This window comes from Hypomesus nipponensis, chromosome 13 (assembly GCF_054491055.1).
Source record: "Hypomesus nipponensis isolate SF chromosome 13, ASM5449105v1, whole genome shotgun sequence".
In the NCBI taxonomy this organism is placed as follows: domain Eukaryota; kingdom Metazoa; phylum Chordata; class Actinopteri; order Osmeriformes; family Osmeridae; genus Hypomesus; species Hypomesus nipponensis.
Window position 1 is genome coordinate 16127895 of NC_140373.1, and position 20774 is coordinate 16148668.

Below are 20774 nucleotides of genomic sequence, written 5' to 3' on the forward strand. Positions count from 1 at the left end.
ACTCCATTGGATCATCGTCACCCATCCTGGGGGCTGGACCACTGGGGACTCGGTCCTCGCACACAGCCTGTGATCCCATGTCATCTCTGAGCTGCCCCAGCTTCCTCCTTTGGTGATGTACTTGGAAAGCACATCATCTGGCCCTTACACGGCAACGGTGCGGTCTTTCATCCTTCCGGCCGTAGGCCCAGACTCCCACCCATCAACTAGTTTGTGTTTGCCGCGAAAGCGGAGATTGCGCACGAGGACCCTGTTGCCTGTGTCAAGTGTTGACTCCCTTACTCTCATGTCAAATCTGCGTTTATTTTTGTCAGCTACCTTCTTCGCATTGGATGATGCTAACTGATAGCTCTCTTTCAAGTAGGACTTAAGATTGCGTACATACTGTAAATGAGACATACCAGTGTCTTTCTTAATTGGTAGACCAAATGCTATATCTATGGGCAGTCTCAGTTGGTGTCCGAACATTAACTCATAAGGCGAAAACCCGGTGACATCACTCCTCGTGCAATTATACGCGTGAGTGAGAGGTCGGACATATTCGCGCCACTTTGATTTTTCCTTGTCCTTTAGCGTTCCCAACATACTAAGCAGTGTACGGTTATACCGCTCGACGGGATTACCCCGGGGATGGTAAGGGCTTGTTCTCACTTTTTTAGTACCAACCAAGGCGCACAACTCTTGATGACATGTGACTCAAAGTCACGGCCTTGGTCGCTGTGAAGGCGCTCAGGGAACACGTAATGGAGAAAGAACTGTTCCCATAGACATTTAGCTACAGTTAGGGCCTTTTGGTCTCGAGTCGGGATGGCTGTTGCATATTTAGTAAAGTGGTCCGTTATGACCAGAATGTCCTTGACATTGTGACTGTCGGGCTCAATGGACAAGAAGTCCATACAGACAAGTTCCATTGGTCGGCTTGTCTGTATGTTGACTAAAGGTGCTGCATTGTCAGGTTGGCTTTTTCTTTTGATGCCCCTTGGACACTTTTTGATTTTAGAATCAACATCTAGAGCCATCTTTGGCCAATAGAAGCAAGATCTGGTTAACTCAACTGTTCTTTCAATTCCTAAGTGGCCCATTTCTTCGTGTAAACTATGAAGTACTGATTTTTCTAAGTGTTTGTGGCAAGACAAGTTGGTATACTGTTTTGTTATCACATTGCCTTTTCTAAAACAACAGTTTGTCTTTAATTTCAAAGCGACTCATCTCTTTGAGCATGAGCTTTAGTTCTGGGCAGTTATCAACAGTAGGGGCAGGTTCTCCTGTCTCACATAACTTAATAATTACACTGATTGACGGGTCTCCTCTCTGTAGTGCAGCTATCTCCGCCTCACTATACTTAGGTACTGTTGGAAGGCCACTAAGTATTTCATCCTCATCTTCAAATGCTGATGGAATAGCATCCAGATGAATGGCAATTGACTCAATGTAACATGTGGACAGTTCAGGGTTGTTTTGGAAAACAGTGTGGAGTTCACAGGTGGCTTGGACAACATTCACAGGTGCAAGATGGTGTGAGGTGACCTCATGGATTCTTTGACTCTCTTCTTGAGATGCTCTGTCACTCGTCAGCTCGCCATGAGGCCTCGACAGGCCATCGGCATCTTGATTTTGCTTTCCTGCGCGATATTTGATGTCAAAAGTGAATGTAGACAAGGCCGCTAACCAACGGTAACTAGTTGCATCTAGTTTGGCTTTGGTTAGGACATATCGCAAGGGATTGTTATCGGTAATTACTGTGAAAACCCTTATATTCCCATATAAGTAATCGTGGAATTTCTCAGTAATAGCCCATTTGAGAGCTAAATAATAACACGTGAATGACCGTCCTGTTCTTGGTATAATGCTGCACCAATGCCTGTCGTGCTCGCATCAGTATGAACAACGTAAGGCAATCTGGGATTTGCAAACCCTAAGACTGGTGCAGAATTTAGCTTTTCAATTATCTGTTCAAAAGCGGCTTGGCACGCTTGGGTCCACCTTTCACCAAACAGTTCTTTTGGGTTGTGGTACTTGGCAGCTAAGTTTGATTTTAGCTCCTTTGCGTACTGGAGGGTAACCAGCTGTTAGGTTGGTTAAGGGTTTTACGATCTTAGAGTACCCTTCCACGAACCTACGATAGTACCCCGAGAACCCAAGAAATGACCTGAGGTCTTGCCAGGTCTTAAGTGCTTCGGTCTTTTTAGGATCAGTATCGACACCGTTTCGAGAGACAATATGCCCTAAATAGCGGACTGATGTTTGGAAAAAACGGCACTTTTCAGGGGACAACTTTAAACAATTTTCAATGGCGATTCAGGACATTTGTTAGACGGGTTTCGTGTTCTTCCAATGTCTTTGAAAAAACGATGATATCGTCTAGGAACACAAGCACCTCACGCAAGTTGATGTCCCCCATGCATTTTTCCATTAAGCGCTGGAAAGTGCTTTTTTACCACGACTATGGGCGATGCAAAGGGAGATTGGGATTCCCTAATGATTCTCGCTTGAAGGAGAGTCTGCAAATGACGCCTCACCGCATCATAGTCTTGGGGGTGTATTGGTCGTAGGCGTTGTTTGAAAGGTGTCTCATCCTTTAATTTTATGAAGTGTTTGACTTTTGTTGCATGCCCATAGTCAAGATCATGGTGTGGGAAGATGTCTGAAAAACTGTTCAACTTTTGTGTCATGTGGGCTTTCCACTTTTCAGGGAGCGACTCACTAAAGTTAAATGTCAGACTAGAACTAGGCTGCTTGTCTGTCTGGTTAACGGACTGCTGTTGGCTACTGCAACTAGCTGTGTTTTGAGTTGGCATGATCTCTTTAACAGCACCGAGTTCACCTATAACACACCTGACAGGTAGGGAGATGTCACGATCAGTTTCATTCCTCAAAACTAAAGGTACCTTATAAGGGGAGTCTCTTGGGAAACAAATAAGACAACAGTCAACAAAAATTCCCCCTAGTAAGGATGACACTGTAGGTTGCTCGAGTAGGACACATTTTTCATTTGTCACATTGTCAATATTTGCATATCCCTCTAGCACTATTTTCTGACCAGCAGGGATTACTCTTGGTTCAGAATTTCTGAGGTTTACAAGGCCTAAATGGCCGTCTGAACTTTTCTTGTGCCTAATCTGTAGGGTTCTCAAGACTTGGTGGTAGCCCCAGTACGGACTGGTTTGAAGACTATTGTCATCACAGAACTGATCATAAAGTGGATCTAATGTATTAGTTCCAATTAACAATGGCGTGTGAGTATTGGAACGAACGTCTAGCACTATGAGTGCAAGTGTCTCAATCTCAGGCTGAGTGGCAATGAACTCTTTTGGAAACTGGAGTGTAACTTTGACATACCCCATGTATGGCACTGACTGGCCCTAGCCCCTTCAATCTCTAATAAATCAGCAATAAGGTGAATGGCCTGATCTGAAAGGTAACTGTTATAAAAGGACTGGGACATGGTCGTTATCTGAGAACCAGTATCAAGTAATGCATTACACTCAAGCCCATTAACTTAAACATTAGTAGTACTTTTACTTCCAACTAGCCCTTTTGGTAACGTTCTGTTCTGTGCTACTCTGTGTTCTTTGCTTTTAGCTTTCAGTTGTTTTTGTTTCACTTGCAGGACCTGCAGGTTCATTTGTTTCTATTTGTCCCTCAATAGAAACATTGTTCAGTTTAACTGCTTTCCAGGAGTTGGATTAACTTTTTCCCAAGCTTGTTGTTTTTCCTTTAACAGAGATCTCTTTGCAGACACTAATGTGGGATTGGGAGGATCAACACAACTTGTGGCAATATGCCCGTCCTCACCACAATGGAAACAGTACCATGGCATGGCTTTGATTTAACAATTGCCGGTGTAGCGGTAGGTGTGGTAGTTGGTATTTTTGTGGTAACTGGTCTCTCTTTTGGTTTCTCCTTTCCCTTTTTCTTTTCAGGTTTTTGGGAAGCAGCCATTTCTTGTTTTGGAGTTGAGAGGGCAGCAATTTGAGCTTGCAGATCGACTATTTGTTTTTGGATCTGTTGTACGGTCGATGGGGGGTCAAAGAAGGACGACTGCATATCAAATGTGTCTAAAACATATGCTTCATGCATGTGTGCTGCAGCTTGCTCTTTTGGTTTTTGAAACCCCAAATGCCGTTTCATTCTGTTTGCTTTTGCGGTTTGTCTGTCTTCCTCTGTTCTTAAAAGGAGTAAAAACTCAGATAAAGTGGGCGGGTTATCTTTTCTTTGCTCAAGCTGAAGTGCGTTAATCAGTGCATTGTTCCAGCAGCCTCTACAGAACTGCTTAAGGAGCTGCTTGTCTGAATCTTTGGGTGAAATGGTTCAATCCGGTTCAACAGTGTCTGTAATCTTTGAAGATAGTTCGAAGGTTTCTCACCCGAATTTTGGTTGACGTTGAGAAACTGAGCAAAGAGCTCATCCCCATCTTCCACTGTAGCATAAGCTGAGTCAAGCAGGTCTAGGAAAGCTTTTGGATTTGCATGGGGACCTAGTGACTTGACTACGGTTGAGGCAGGGGGCAGCAAACTATCAACAATGCGCCTTACAAGCTGTGCACTGGAAATAGTTGGATCAGCTATTGCTTCTCCAAGTGTCATAATCAACCTCAAAGTTTGGGTAAGGGACTCTGCCAGAAAATGGTCTGAGTTTGGCTGGCGCGTGTATCTGAGAGGAGATGTCTGAACTTTTTACAATGTGTTTGACCACTACACGCTGAACTTCAGGGGGGTTAAGTTGTTCAAGAGAAGGCACAAACAAGTGTGCAGACGCTCTTAGAGTAGGCATAGTAACAGCAGAGTTTCTGAAGATAGGGTTTGGTGGTTCACTAGTTTGATTTTGCCCGTCTATCTCTGAATCTGTTTGAGTGGCATCCGGGGAAATAGGACCTAGGACTGTTTCAGCAGGTGTTACTACTGTACCCTGACGCTCTGACTCTGCACTCTGAGATGACTCTTTAACTATACCAGTATTTCTAGTCAGCTCGTCACGTAATAGGTGTTCAAAAGATTTTCCACTTAGTTTAGCAATGTTGTGGAGCTCTGACAGAAATGCCTTAGTGAGTTAGGTACCCCTTTCACAGGTGTATACACTTGCTAGAGCTTCAATGTGGAAGACAACATCAGTATCTAAATCACTTGTTCTATCAAGAGGTAAATCTTCCTCAAGTGCCTCCATAGCAACACCAGATGCATACTCTACAATTACTTTACCAAAGAACTCTGAGGTTGTTTCTGAAACCTTGATACTTCTGTTAACCCCTTCTTATTCCTGTTAAATGTGCCCAAAAACGCCTAAACAGCATACCCAAACTAAATTGACTGCTGTTCTTGAACCATTTGGAGTACATGTATGTAAATGGACTCTTTTGAAAGCTGACACTGAAATTATGTTCCTTGTTGTCAGGACCCCTGTCAGTCCTACTGGTGTTGAGTAATAGAAGCTTGAACACAAGGAAAGTGAAAGTTTCTATTTCCGCCTAGATTTTGTGTTGAAAACAGAGGCCTGAAGAGGCCTAGAGGTGGTAGGTATTAGCTGGAAGACAGCATTGGACCACAGGTTGAAGCCTTACCCAATTCAGATAAAAAGTCAAACATAATACCACAATATATTCATATTTGACACATGTTTTTATAAGAATACATCCATGTGTTTTCTAAAAGGGCCTTTTGGAGACTCCAGAAAACCCTTGTAACCAAGGTCAAATTCTTAGGATAAAAAGGTATAATTGTTATCTCTAATGAAAGGTGGTACTTAAACTATCATATACAGTCATGGCCGAAATTGTTGGCACCCCAGAAATGTTTCCGGAAAATCAAGTATTTCTCACAGAAAAGTATTGCAGTAACACGTTTTGCTATACACATGTTTATTCCCTTTGTGTGTATTGGAACAACAACAAAAAAAAGGGAGGAAAAAAAGCAAATTGGACATAATGTCACACAAAACTCCCAAAATGGGCTGGTCAAAATTCTTGGCACCCTTAACTTAATATTTAGTTGCACACCCTTTGGAAAAAATAACTGAAATCAGTCGCTTCCTATAACCATCAATAAGATTCTTACACCTCTCATCCGGAATTTTGGACCACTCGCACTTGCAAACTGCTCCAGGTCTCTCTTATTGGAAGGGTGCCTTTTCCCAACAGCAATTTTAAGATCTCTCCACAGGTGTTCAATGGGATTTAGATCTGGACTCATTGCTGGCCACTTTAGAACTCTCCAGCGCTTTGTTGCTATCCATTTTTGGGTGCTTTTTGATGTATGTTTGGGGTCATTGTCCTGCTGGAAGACCCAAGATCTCAGACGCAAACCCAGCTTTCTGACACTTGGTTGTACAGTGCGACCCAAAATCCTTTGGTAATCCTCAGATTTCATGATGCCTTGCACGCATTCAAGGCACCCAGTGCCAGAGACAGCAAAACAACCCCAAAACATAATTGAACCTCCACCATATTTCACTGTAGGTACTGTGTTCTTTTCTTTGTAGGCCTCATTCTTTTTTCGGTAAACAGTAGAATGATGTGCTTTACCAAAAAGCTCTGTCTTGGTCTCATCTGTCCACAAGACGTTTTCCCAGAAGGATTTTGGCTTACTCAAGTACATTTTGGCAAACTGTAGTCTTGCTTTTTTATGTCTCTGTGTCAGCAGTGGGGTCCTCCTTGGTCTCCTGCCATAGCGTTTCATTTCATTTAAATGTCGACGGATAGTTCGCGCTGACACTGATGCTCCCTGAGCCTGCAGGACAGCTTGAATTTCTTTGGAACTTGTTTGGGGCTGCTTATCCACCATCCGGACTATCCTGCGTTGCAACCTTTCATCAATTTTTCTCTTCCGTCCACGCCCAGGGAGATTAGCTACAGTGCCGTGGATTGCAAACTTCTTGATAATGTTGCGCACTGTGGACAAAGGCACATCTAGATCTCTGGAGATGGACTTGTCACCTTGAGATTGTTGATATTTTTCCACAATTTTGGTTCTCAAGTCCTCAGACAGTTCTCTTCTACTCTTTCTGTTGTCCATGCTTAGTGTGGCACACACAATCAAAGCTAAGTGAACTTCTCTCCTTTTTATCTGCTCCCAGGTGTGATTTTTATATTGCCCACACCTGTTACTTGCCCCAGGTGAGTTTGAAGGAGCATCACATGCTTGAAACAATCTTATTTATCCACAATTTTGAAAGGGTGCCAAGAATTTTGACCAGCCAATTTTTGGAGTTTTGTGTGACATTATGTCCAATTTGCTTTTTTTCTCCCTTTTTTTGTTTTGTTCCAATACACACATAGGGAATAAACATGTGGATAGCAAAACATGTGTTACTGCAATACTTTTTTGTGAGAAATACTTGATTTTCTGGAAACATTTCTGGGGTGCCAACAATTTCGGCCATGACTGTATAACAGCTAAATCCCTCATTAGTATTACTGAAACACAAAAACTGAAGCATGAACACATTGGAGTGCTTTATCTGATTCCCAGGATTGGCGCACAAAAAACACTGACATATTGCGCAATCGACTTTTATTTTGAAGGCTCCACAAACCTGGCATATGGGGTATCGCCATTTTCAGCTAGCTCTAAGCTACAAGGATCACTAGCTCATTTCACAGCCATTGTAAGCCAGTTAGAAAAAATTGTGTAGAGGGGGCGGTGGGCGGGGGTGCAGGGGGGGGGCTGGACGCACAGACCTAGTTGGCTTTAGAGGGCTGTCACCGGGGCATGGAAGCTCCTATTGGGTCAACCAAGATGTCTATCAAAAGGTCATAGTGTAGCGGCCATTTTAAGACTATCCCCGGGTTTCTACTCTACTCACATGAGTAGCTATTAGCAATTGTTTGTGACACTTCGTCAAAAAATGTTTTTGATTTGTAAGAATGAAGCAAAAAGATCGTGGCTATGTGTGGATATAATTCATTGTTTGGACAACTACTCGACATGGTTTGATACTTTGGACCCTTGGGAATGTAAGCAGATGAGGTTTTGATGAGTTGTGTGCATACCTGGAACATTCCTAAGTAATCGTAGGTAAGTACAACTTTTTTCTCTGGCATTGTTGAATGAACGGTCACCGGACAAAGATGTTGACGGTACTTTCTGTTGCGAGTTGAGCTTGAATTGGTTTATTTCAATGGAAGCACAAGAATCGTAGCTTTCCAACGAGGTATCATATGTGTAGCCATCTAAAAAAAGATTTTTTTGAATTTGAGTGCGTTCTCACTGAGGGAGGGGGGCGCAGCATTTCTGTATCGCGGGCGATACAGGACCTCTATCTGGTTAATAGACCCATATTGCTTAAGAAAGTCAAAAATCTCTTCATCTACATCGGTATTTTGTCAACCCTGATACAATGACAGCATTAGGAACCTTAACATTATCTTTCTCAATCACATCCATTTTGGTGAAAATGTTCTAGTTCACACTTGACATACACTTTTACTCTTAAAGGGTTAATGCTATTGCTATACAAAGCTCCTGGCTGGCTCGCCAATTTTTACCGTGTAACTCACTTCAGGGTATATACACGTCTGGACCTCTAGGTTTGTAGGAGCTGAAAGTATAGCAATAACCAGATAGACACCGAAAATTGTAATTGAATGTAAACTTTAGTTTGAGCAAGAATACAATATTGCACAATACAACGTATGGGCCCAAATAATAATAAAATCAAATAAACTGTCCTTTGTCCCTTAAAGAAAGTGTTGCTTTGCAACGTCGATGTTCAAGTCAGTTAGTCGGGTGAAATAGTCAAAAGGCAGTGAGGGGATCCACAGTAGGCTTTTGTTGGTATCGGTCAGTGGGACTGACACAATCCTACCACAGGATCCGTTGATTGGGTGGTCAAAGTTCACAGTTCAACTGGGAGGCTCGCCATCAATGGATCATCTCAGCATCCTCGTTGGACACCAAGGCTGGAAGCAAGTTTTTTCCTCGTTCTCCAAAAAAAACCTGACCTGTATTTACAAAACAGGTGTTACAGTCCAGAATCTTAGATGCAATTGAAATTAGGCTCACATAAATGTATATTCTCAAGTTGAAACATAACTAAACACGGTTAACAAACAGTTAACTACAGTTACTTCCAAAATAAATTTATAATTTGGCTAAATATATCATTTTTACCATAGTGATGTCAATTAAATGTAATTATGTAAACACAATTTATCACGTATTTATGAAGAACACATTAACTTGTACAGTAATAATGCGTAACCCATGTTTTCTTATCTGCATTGTCTCATTTTGTAACCCGTTTTAACATAGGATTTTAGATTACAAATAAAATAAATAAAATACATTGTTTTAATTAACAATTCACAGCTTTGCTGTTTTTACCCATTTTAAATAACTTATAACTACAATTTTCGCTTCAATTGCTTATTACCTTGACCCAATCACGCTTGGCGAGTGTGACTAGTTTTTCTTTACAGTGTAATATATCCATATTACACTTATTTTAATGACCATGCTTATCACCATTCATTTCCTATTCAATATCAAATAATTTAGTAACATACATGCTTTAACAATGAACTTAAAATGTGCAAAATACCCAAATGATTAGCTAGCGTGACCACGGCATGGGCATCTCAATACGTACAGTCAATGAGAACATGTGAGTGCTAGCTCAAGAAGGATTATCTCAGGAGTGATTAAAGAAAAATAAAAGTGCTTCATCGACGGTTCTTCCACTTCTAAACAGGAGCTAATTATCATACAAAATCATCAACTCAATATTTGTAATTTTCAAGACATTAGATTCTGTTTTCATACTTTCTTCAAATGTCTTCAGTTAACATGTGCGAGTAGAAGAGGTGCTCTATGCGTCAATCAGAAAGGTGAAACTATCTGCATTTCTGCATACTACTTCCTGTTATCCGTCAAAATAAACTTCAGTTTTTCAAAATAAAACCATTAATATAGAAAACGTAAATAAAACAATATATAATATAAAATTATATGTTATGTTAATATAACAATTTATACAATTTAACCTTTTAACCAGGTGGGTTACAAGAGGTTAAATGTTTTATCGTTGTGGTTGTCAATTAAACATGTTTTCATCTGTTGGACCCCTGGGGCCTGTACTACGAATCAAGATTTGGCGTTAGCGAGGTAACTTCAGGTTCAACCCAGGGTTTTCTGTACTACGACGGTGGATTACTTGTTACCGGGGTAGATCGCCATGGTAACATATGCTGAGCGGCTAACCTGGGGCCTGGGGCCTGTTGCACAAAAGTAGAATTAAGACATCCGGGATAAATGACTCAGCTGAGCTCAATGAAGCCAAAACATGTGCGTCCAGGCTTAATTGGTTGCACAAAGACCAAGCCAGGATGAGCAGACACGGATTCATTAAGCCAGGTGAAACCAATCCTGGATAGGTGCGCGCTCACGGCTCACTCAAATAGACCCCGCCACAGATCACAGATTAACTGATTTACCATGGCAACTAGAGCCGCGTACTTTTCCCCGTCGGAAGCACAAATCCTCATGGAGGCATACGAGGAGGTAAAAGATATAATTAAGAAGAAAGGCAACACCGCCACAGTGATAAAGCAAAGAGAAAAAGCGTGGCAAAGTATTGCAGACCGCCTGAATGCGTAAGTAGTGCACAATTACACACTCACCGCTCCGCTGAAACATCACAATTACAATTCAAATATTTAATTCACATCTCCAAAAATGCAGTTGTACTGTAATTATGAAACGGTTAAATTTTTAATTGAAATGCACTGCAGATATGAGTGAAATTGTGTAAAGTAACTCCATCACACTGTATAAAGCTATGATAAATTTTTTGATATTTTTACTGAAAACAAGACAAAAATACCAAGTAATTTTTTGCAGTGTGACTCCATTAAATATGTGTGTGTGTGTGTGTGTAGATTAAACATGAACGGGCCAAAACGGACATGGCAGCAGGTCAAAATCAAATACAAGAACATTCTGCAGAATGGTATGGTCCCTGACTAATATTTAACAAAGCACAAGCATATATTGTACCCAGAAGGTGCCTGCTCACACATTGTCTGTACTGTTTTAGCAGTGAAAAAGAATACCCACAGACAAGGCACGGGTGGTGGGTCACCAAAGGCTGACCTTACCCCAGCAGAGGACATGGCCTTGGAGCTAAATAAAGGCAGGCCCGTCTTAGAGGGGATCCCTGGGGGGAAAGAGACGAGCATAGGTTCCTCCCAAGATGCCACCCGCTTCATTCAAGGTATGTCCTTCCATCTCTACATGGGATACAACCACATTCATATTGAATCAATTTGGACTGTCTGACTTTGGTTTACCTATTGCCTTGCAGTGTCTGGCAGCACTGTGTTCCTGTTAGAGCCACCAGCACAAGCACCAGACGATGTTGATCCAGTGAGTACTCCATCAAAGGCATACTGTAGGCCTGGCATGTCTTGTCTACTAGCTTCAATATGAATCCGATTAAATGTGATAGGGTGAAGGCCCCAGTGCAACAGCAACAGCACATGATGGAGACGATGATGAGGAGGAGACCATCTCTCTGGATTCCAGAAGGCATGAGGTATCATGTTAAGACTGTGAAAGTACTATTTACTCTACAATGGTGAGGAGTCCTCATCAAAATCAAAAAATCTAATTTCTTTTACAGGACCCAGATGCTATACAGTGGGAAAACCAGCCTGGCAACATAGTGCGTATTAATAAAAGGACACCACATCCTGCCAAATTCCAGCTGCGCTAATTGTATTGTGTTCACAGAGCTCACAAGCTATCAGAAAGTTGTATGGCAACCACCTCCGGCGCCAAATAGAACTGGCAGACATAGACATTCAGTACAAGAAGAAAAAGATGGAAAATCTTGCACTGGAGTCCGAAATAAAAAAGAGGACAATTAGGAAACCGGACCTTGAAATAAAAAAACTTGAGAGGGAGGTGAGATATGCCTTCAATGTACACTGTATTCTAACTGTAACACAAATGTATTAATCATTATTTTTCTTTCCTCCCCCAGCTCCAAGAAGATGACACAGCTGAAAATAAAAATTAGGTATATTCTCGTAAAGTCAAGTGAGCCATGACATATGAGCTCTTATTGTGAGCACACAGGACGGTGGCATCTTTCTAAGGTTTTTTTTATTTTCCCAGCAATCAGTACAACCAAGTCATCGTTATAAGGCATCGCCCTCTTTTGCCCACCCCCCCAGCACCAGGTGTGGCCACTAGCCTATATGAAGGCCCAAAATTGTGTGTTCCTTTCTGCTCTGACAATGGCATGCCCATTCGTGCGAGATGTGGTGGATGAAGAAGCACTTGTGCTGAGGAGAGCCTTCAGGCGAGAAAGGGTCTTCAGGGACCGGTTGGACCCACTGGCCTTCCCTGATGACCATCTATATGAAAGATACAGGTTTTCTGCAGATGGCATCAGGTATCTATGCAGACTACTGGGTCCCAGGATTAAGCACCGCACTGCACGGAGCCATGCACTGAGTGTGGAGCAAATGGTTTGTGTGGCCTTGCGCTTTTTTGCTAGTGGAGCCTTCCTGTACTCAGTGGGGGATGCAGAACAGCTGAACAAGGCCACAATTTGCCGCACAATAAGGAGTGTGTGTCTGGCTATCAAAGCATTAGCAGATGTCTTCATCTCCTTCCCTGGCCACAGAAGACTCTGTGACATCAAAGAGGAGTTCTATAGGATTGCAGGTAAGAGGATCTACAAATTACAGGACAACTGTTAACACATAGTAGGATACTCATTACTTTGTGTGACAGGTTTCCCCAATGTCATTGGTGCAGTGGACTGCACACACATAAGGATAAAAGCCCCCTCAGGTGCCCATGAGGCCGATTTTGTGAATAGGAAATCCTTTCACAGCATTAATGTTCAGGTGAACATAACTTTTTGATATTGTCCATTGACGAACACGCTGCATTGCCAGTGATGTGCATTGATTGGTGTAATATTCCTCATCTTATGATTTCAGATGGTCTGCAATGCTGACTGTGTGATCAGCAATGTTGTGGCAAAATGGCCTGGCTCAGTCCATGACTCCAGAATCTTTCGGGCCTCTGAAATCTATCAGTGCCTATCACAAGGTAAGCCACACAACCCCTATTTATAACCATCATGGCTGTGTCAAGAATATCACTGTGTTTATGAGGTAGTAATGATGAGATTTTGTGTTGACAGGTGAATTCTCTGGTGTGTTGCTGGGAGACAGGGGGTATGGCTGCCAGCCTTTTCTCCTGACACCTTTCACAGACCCCCAGGAAGCACAGCAGGCCTACAACCATGCCCATGCCAGGACCAGGGCCAGAGTTGAAATGACCTTTGGCCTCCTGAAGGCACGCTTTCACTGCCTTCACAAATTAAGGGTCAGCCCTGTTAGGGCATGTGATATTACTGTGGCTTGTGCTGTCCTCCACAATGTGGCCTGCCTGAGGAAGGAGAGGGCCCCCAGAGTGCCACCAGCCATGGACTGGGACAATCCGGCAATCTTCCCTGATGACGACAGTGGTCGGCTGCTGAGGGACCAATATGTGTTGAATTATTTTAGTTAGTATGTGTGCTTTCAATTTTGGTTAAATATGTCCTGCGGTGGCAGAGGAATTTGGGTTTTTTTGGGTTCGTTTTTTTACGAATTTGGCCTCTTATGATGTTTGTGCGGTATACTGTGTGTAATACAAGGCTGCAGGGAGGCTACTGCATCCATTCATTTGTCTGTTCAGTTGATGTGTATGGATTTGTCCTGCATTTATTTTAGTGTGCAGACATGCAGGGTGGGTTATATACAGACCTTTGAATGTGTATGTATCATTTTGTATAATATGCTTGGATTCTGTGCTTTCCATCTTGTAGAGTCACTGTGACTTCAGTTTCGAAAGGAGCTGATGGTTTACCTGCTTTGTTTTGTCCTCATTCAATAAAGGAACATAATGTTACACATTGTGTTTTTATATTCATATGGAATGTGTATTTGTTTATATGACAGAGTACTAGGGCCACACTGAAGAAAAAGGATAAAGTCATAAATTTATGAGGCTGGTTCTTTCTGCAGAAAAGCTACATATTGTTTTTACAGTTTTGATACTTATGACAATGTGATACTTAATATTCTGGCACATCAGCATGTCTTTGTTTATGAAACCATACTGAAGTACAATTTCACGAAATGCCCCACATCTGTCATTTTAACAACTGTCCTCCTTTAAAACAACTGGTTACAATATTATGACTTGTGTTTTTTTCCCCTCTGTGGCCCTAATATTCTATCATTTTATATATAGCCTTATAGTCTATGGGAAACTGTAAATTATGTAATGATAGCAACATCATCTAAAAATCATTTTTTATCCAAAATCATTGAAATTAATGATCACAAACGTTTAAATAATGACAGTGGGTCTAGTTATATGTGATAACAATGTATAGTGAGCAGTGAAATAACTATTGGTTTCCATTTGTGGTGACTGCTGACTGACATTAGGGATGAGATTAAATAGATCCTGGAATTTAGCCTGGTCTGGAGCAGGCTAGCTCCACAGAATAAATCTCCATGGTAATTTATACCATAACATATCCTCCTGCCCCCTATCCATCTTTAGTGCAACCGGATTACGGATCAATTGAGCCAGGATCACCAAGATATCCTGGCTTAATCCCTTATCCTAGTTTTGTGCAACAGGCCCCTGTACTACGAATCAAGATCAACATGCTCTGGATTACTTTCAGTTACCCGGCTACGCAAAGCCTAACAATTGCAGTCACGATAAGCGGTACTACGACAGCGGTTATCAACACTCTAACTCAACCCAGATCTTTCCAATCTAGAGACGTGCGCGTTCACATAAAAGGGCGGTGTTTGAACCGTATGTCCAATCGCAAACATGGACGAAACAAGAGCCGCATATTTCACGGAGGAGGAGCAGACAATCTTACAAACTGTGTCTACTCCTCCTGCGTGAAATATTGTAATACAAGCATATCAGGAATACAGACATAATACAGGCAAATTTCAACAAAGTCGCTGCTGCCAAGCTGGAAAAAAAAAGCATACGCTGTAAATGCGTAAGCTACATGACTTATTGAAGCTGTGACCATAATTACACGGGTGCATTCCACAACGTTAAACTTTTGTTGCTGTATTATTTTAGTTGCAACCCTGCAGTGGCAAACGATCGTGGGAGCAAATGCTAAATAAATATAAAACCATAATTCAAAACGGTAAGTAGCAGTAGGCAATACTTGCACATATTTTAAGGCCAACAAGTACAAGGCTGAATTCCCTGAATTAGTCCCTTTTGTAGGATATTGTATAGCTACAAAAGGCCTATAGAACAATGAAATTGCCTGCAGCCAACAGGAAGAAAAATTAGGCAACTGGTGGCAGCAGGTTGGAAGCCCAGGCATATGTATGTTTCAAGTAATCTATGTGACCATGTTCATTCAACAATTATTTATGAATATTGTAGGAGTGAAATGTATTACTGTGCTCTGCAGTGACAGGAAATACAGTGGTGTTGCTGCCACCACCCACTGTCGTCCCACTGTGCCATACAGAGGTAACAGTGAAACTAATAGTCATACGCCAGTATGTATGCCATATGTGGTTGCTGAATATGGATCAAATATACCATTTACTTTCTCAAGTGGAGGTCCTAGATGATCAGGAAACTGTGTCTGCCTGCTCATTTTGGGGGTACACCTTTGAGTTTTATTTACCACTTGCAACACAGATGGTGAGAATGTGTGAACGTGTGACTGTGATTGAAGTGTCTGTAATGACTTACTAATTGTGGTGGTCTCAACATAAGACACAAGTCCTTAAAGTGCTCATTTCAAATATGACTCAATTGATTACATTTCTATGGTGTTGAACTCAGCAGGAAGAGGAACTTCTTCCTCCCCCTGAGCCTAGGGCCTCCACTTCAAGGCCAAGACAAAGACACAAGGTATAAGCAAAAAACCACAGTAGTCAAATGGACACCTTCAACTTTCTCCAAGTGTGCCTTGCAAAGGGACAATGTTCTTCATTTGTTTCAGGTTGGAGCAGACAGTGTGAGGGCCCTGTATAAAAGAACCCTGGAGCTCGATTATAAGGTTTTTAATAAAAAAACAAGGCTGGAGACAGAAAAACTGGAATATGAGAAGAGATCGTACATGACTGAACGACACTAAAGTTAGTTACACTGACATATTTTTCCTGTTCCTAGGGGAGGGAGAACACATGAGGATGTATTTGTTAAACTTTTGTCTACGTTTTGATATTTTTATACCTTTTTTGGCTTTTTTGTTGTGCCTTTTGAATATTTTGTGGGGGTTTTCACCACTTCTCTCTTTCAATGTCCTATTTATTATTTTTGAAAAATGCTATAAAAGTGAATGAAACATCAAAAATCAATGAAAGTAGTGAAATGATCATTTATGTATCACTTGTAAAGAGCTTTGTACAGATACCCATTGTTCTTTTTGGTTTGAAAGGTTTTGGTTGAAAGAAACCCCAATTTCTGATATGGAAATGATTAGAAAATGGGTCAAAGCAACCCAAGGACAGAAGGGTTAAGGGGAGACACAGTGAATAGGGATAACATACAACATGAAACCTCCCAAGTTGATATTTAATAGTATGTCAAATAATGTTTTCATTACTAGTTTCCTGTAAATGTAGGCCTATGTTTAAATGAGCAAATGATGACGTTGTCGTCGTCGTCGTCATCTGCCGCTTGTCCGGGGATCGGGTCGCGGGGGCAATGACCTAAGCAGGGAGGCCCAGGCTTCCCTCTCCCCGGCCACTTCCACCACCTCTTCCTGGGGGACCCCGAGGCGTTCCCAGGCCAGCCGAGTGACATAGTCCCTCCAGCGTGTCCTGGGTCTTCCCCGGGGCCTCTTCCCAGTGGGACGTGCCCGGAACACCTCACCAGGGAGGCGTCCAGGAGGCATCCTAATCAGATGCCCGAGCCACCTCAGCTGGCTCCTCTCGATGCGGAGGAGCAGCGGTTCTACTCTGAGCCTCTCCCGGATGACCGAGCTTCTCACCCTATCTCTAAGGGAGAGCCCGGACACCCTGCGGAGAAAGCTCATTTCGGCCGCTTGTATTCGCGATCTCGTTCTTACGGTCATTACCCATAGTTCGTGACCATAGGTGAGGGTAGGAACGTAGATCGACTGGTAAATAGAGAGCTTCGCCTTTCGACTCAGCTCCTTCTTCACCACGACGGACCGATGCAGAGCCCGCATCACTGCGGACGCCGCACCGATCCGCCTGTCGACCTCGCGCTCCAATCTTCCCTCACTCGTGAACAAGACCCCGAGATACTTGAACTCCTCCACTTGGTTCAGGATCTCCTCCCCGACCCGGAGATGGCACTCCACCCATTTCCGGTCGATAACCATGGCCTCAGATTTGGAGGTGCTGATTTGCATCCCAGCCGCTTCACATTCGGTTGCGAACCGCTCCAGTGAGAGCTGAAGGTCACGGCCCGATGAAGCCAACAGGACCACATCATCTGCAAAAAGCAGCGACCCGATCCTGAGGTCACCAAACCGGACCCCCTCAACACCCTGGCTGCGCCTAGAAATCCTGTCCATATAGGTAGTGAACAGAATCGGTGACATAGGGCAGCCCTGGCGGAGTCCAACCCTCACCGGAAACAAGTTCGACTTACTACCGGCAATGCGGACCAAACTCTGGCACCGGTCGTACAGGGACCGGACAGCCCTGATCAGGGAATCCGGTACCCTGTACTCTCGGAGCACCCCCAACATGAGCCCCCGAGGGACACGGTCGAACGCCTTTTCCAAATCCACAAAACATGTGTAGACTGGTTGGGCGAACTCCCATGTACCCTCCAGGACTCCGCGGAGGGTATAGAGCTGGTCCACTGTTCCACGACCAGGACGAAAACCACATTGCTCCTCCTGAATCCGAGGTTCGACAATCCGGCGGACCCTCCTCTCCAGGACCCCTGAATAGACTTTCCCAGGGAGGCTGAGGAGTGTGATCCCCCTAAAGTTGGATGACGTTGTAAAATATAATATTATTTGCATACATTTCCAGAACAGAAATCAGAACATTGAGTGAAAAACCTCCTTTCATTTTGTCAACATATTAGGAGTCCAAAGTTTTTACAAAGGGCACTTTGGATATATATTTTTCATCATAAAATCGGTTCAAAATTGTGCGGCAGACAGTGTTCTTGCTCAGGTTCTCCGCATCACCCACACTATAAAACTAGCTACCCATAGCGAAATAACGAAACGCTATGCATTCAGTCTGTGGGACTGAGTGCACAGCTTCAATGCGTCGCATTGGCAACATACGGCTCAAGAAGCTGGCAATATACGTAATTCCCTCTGCTAAGAATCTATATCTTTCAGAAAGATACTCATGAGGGAATGCAAAAGGGTTTTGTCGGTCTCTAAATGTTCTGGCTCTTCTGAACGCACCTCTCACTACAGTATCAGCGCACCAAGCTGCACAGGATCTACTATGAATGGTGACGACATTATCGTCAAGAATTAGTTAATGGGCGGGGTTTTCATACCGGTTGATCTCTGATCTCCAACTTATCCTGCTCCCGACCAGGTTAGCCGTTCAGCATATGTTACCATGGCGATCTACCCCGGTAACAAATAATCCACCGTCGTAGTACAGAAAACCCTGGGTTGAACCTGAAGTTACCTCGCTAACGCCAAATCTTGATTCGTAGTACAGGCCCCTGGTCGGGAGCAGGATAAGTTGGAGATCAGAGATCAACCGGTATGAAAACCCCGCCCATTAACTAATTATTGACGATAATGTCGTCACCGTTCATAGCAGATCCTGTGCAGCTTGGTGCGCTGATAGTGAGAGGTGCTGTCAGGCCAAATAGTGTCCTAGGGCCAAATACTGTCCTACCTGACATCACAATGCCGTTCCGAAGCAAGGACGCGTCCGTCGCTATGCCGACCTTAAATTCCTGAGATATCTACGCGTGCTAGCAGGAAACTGTCATCTTTGCTATACTGGTTAGCCTACCGGGTAGGAAGTTTAGATTTAGGCTTATTTAAACCAGTTTATACTACTCTACTATAAGTTTTCACTCGTTCAATAGCTGGTGTTAGCTAGCTAGTTGTTTTCGTCAAAAAAATTACTTATTTAGCATCAATTTTAACAGACCGGGAAGGCAACACGTAGGTTATAGTATTCTACCTGCGCGCGTTGCTGTCTTGGGAATGTCGAACGAGTGAAAACTTAAAATAGTAGAGTAGAATAAACGGGTTTAAATAAGCCTAAATACAAAACTTCCTACCTAGTAACAAGTATAGCAACCAGGACAGTTTCCTGCTAGCACACGTAGATATCTCAGGAATTTAAGGTAATAATTCAGGCAATTCAGCCTTGTACTTGTTGGCCTTAAAATATGTGCAAGTAATGCCTACTGCTACTTACCGTTTTGAATTATGGTTTTATATTTATTTAGCATTTGCTCCCACGATCGTTTGCCACTGCAGGGTTGCAACTAAAATAATACAGCAACAAAAGTTTAACGTTGTGGAATGCACCCGTGTAATTATGGTCACATCTTCAATAAGTCATGTAGCTTACCCATTTACAGCGTATGCTATTTTTTGCCAGCTTGGCAGCAGCGACTTTGTTGAAATTTGCCTGTATTATGTCTGTATTCCTGATATGCTTGTATTACCATATTTCACGCAGGAGGAGTAGACAAAGTTTGTAAGATTGTCTGCTCCTCCTCCGTGAAATATCCGGCTCTTGTTTCGTCCATGTTTGCGATTGGACATGCGGTTCAAACACCACCCCTTTATGTGAACGCGCACGTCTCTAGATTGGAAAGATCTGGGTTGAGTTAGAGAGTTGATAACCGCCGTCGTAGTACCGCTTATCGTGACTGCAATTGTTAGGCTTCGCGTAGCCGGGTAACTGAAAGTAATCCAGAGCATGTTGATCTTGATTCGTAGTACAGGCCCCTGGTGGAAAGAAAACGTTACACCATGAGTTAAATAATCCATTGCACAGAACACCGTGAGCTACTCATAATGTGCCGAACAACACCGGATGTCGCCGTTTTTCTATATTTTGACTTATATTATTGGTTCAACATCATGTCAATCATAGCTCAGAAAGTTTCCAAGCGTCTTCCGGCAACTACGATGCTATCAGATTAGCTGTAGCCTTATTTTTGACTGTTGCAGCCTCATTTAAAGTCACTCTACGTCCGAGTTTGTACGGAACACCGTGAGTCTACAGTAACTGTCTTAAAATTATTATACTCGCTGTGAAATGCATTATTGTTGCTTGCTTTATCAACAGGTACACTCTTGCACTTTTGAGGTTCTTGCTGTTTAATTGTAACCTGTCTAACTTCATGCTCTTATTACTCTTCCCTTGGGACTGATTTGGTTTCACAAAGTATGCTTCATGTTTGGCTACCCGCAATGTTTGGGGCTATCTCGTTGTTATGATCAGTGACCTATGCACTTTTGTAAAACTCTCTCTTGGAAGTCGCTTTGGATAAAAGCGTCTGCTAAATACATAAATGTAAATGTAAGACGAGTTGGCTAATTGGTTGTGGAGAAATAAATGCTTTATTTTGTTTTTGCAGCCTCCTTTTTCAAAAGATGGATCCAGACAGGATTGAAGGATTTGAAACACATTTCAGAAAAAAGTTAAAAAACATTAGCAAACAAAGGTCCATATGGAAAATGCAATAAGAGTAGCCATGTTTGGGGAAAAAACATATCTGCTCAACTTGATGAAGGCTACAGAATAGGGATCCGTAAGCACAATGAGGAGGTTGACAGAAACAGGC

The 20774-nt window shown here is 42.7% G+C and overlaps 1 protein-coding gene and 1 long non-coding RNA gene across 3 annotated transcripts; both read left to right on the top strand.

The window, feature by feature from the left end:
- Positions 1-10150: 10150 nt before the first annotated feature.
- On the top strand, positions 10151-12249 carry LOC146260427 (uncharacterized). Of its 2 annotated transcripts, XM_084671173.1 has the most exons (9): positions 10157-10585; positions 10871-10941; positions 11029-11205; positions 11296-11357; positions 11440-11526; positions 11614-11655; positions 11724-11897; positions 11977-12012; positions 12111-12249. In XM_084671173.1, exons 1-8 carry the CDS (start codon positions 10428-10430, stop codon positions 12010-12012), a joined length of 807 nt encoding a protein of 268 aa, XP_084527299.1. In that variant the 5' UTR covers positions 10157-10427; the 3' UTR covers positions 12111-12249. The 2 variants fall into 2 exon arrangements, with proteins under 2 accessions (XP_084527298.1, XP_084527299.1); XM_084671172.1 differs by lacking the exons at positions 11977-12012; positions 12111-12249 and having other exon boundaries at positions 10151-10585; positions 11724-11951.
- A 3477-nt stretch (positions 12250-15726) lies between these two features.
- Positions 15727-16240, top strand: LOC146260428 (uncharacterized). Its single transcript, XR_014729607.1, has 3 exons — positions 15727-15914; positions 16006-16062; positions 16176-16240. It is a non-coding gene; the product is annotated as an uncharacterized LOC146260428 (long non-coding RNA).
- Positions 16241-20774: the final 4534 nt, after the last annotated feature.

Coding starts and splice junctions, on each gene's coding strand:
- LOC146260427 (XM_084671172.1), top strand. CDS start 10,428: ATGGCAACTAGAGCCGCGTACTTTTCCCCGTCGGAAGCACAAATCCTC. Junction 11,358..11,439: donor CACCAGACGATGTTGATCCA/GTGAGTACTCCA, acceptor TAAATGTGATAG/GGTGAAGGCCCCAGTGCAAC. Junction 11,527..11,613: donor TGGATTCCAGAAGGCATGAG/GTATCATGTTAA, acceptor TTTCTTTTACAG/GACCCAGATGCTATACAGTG.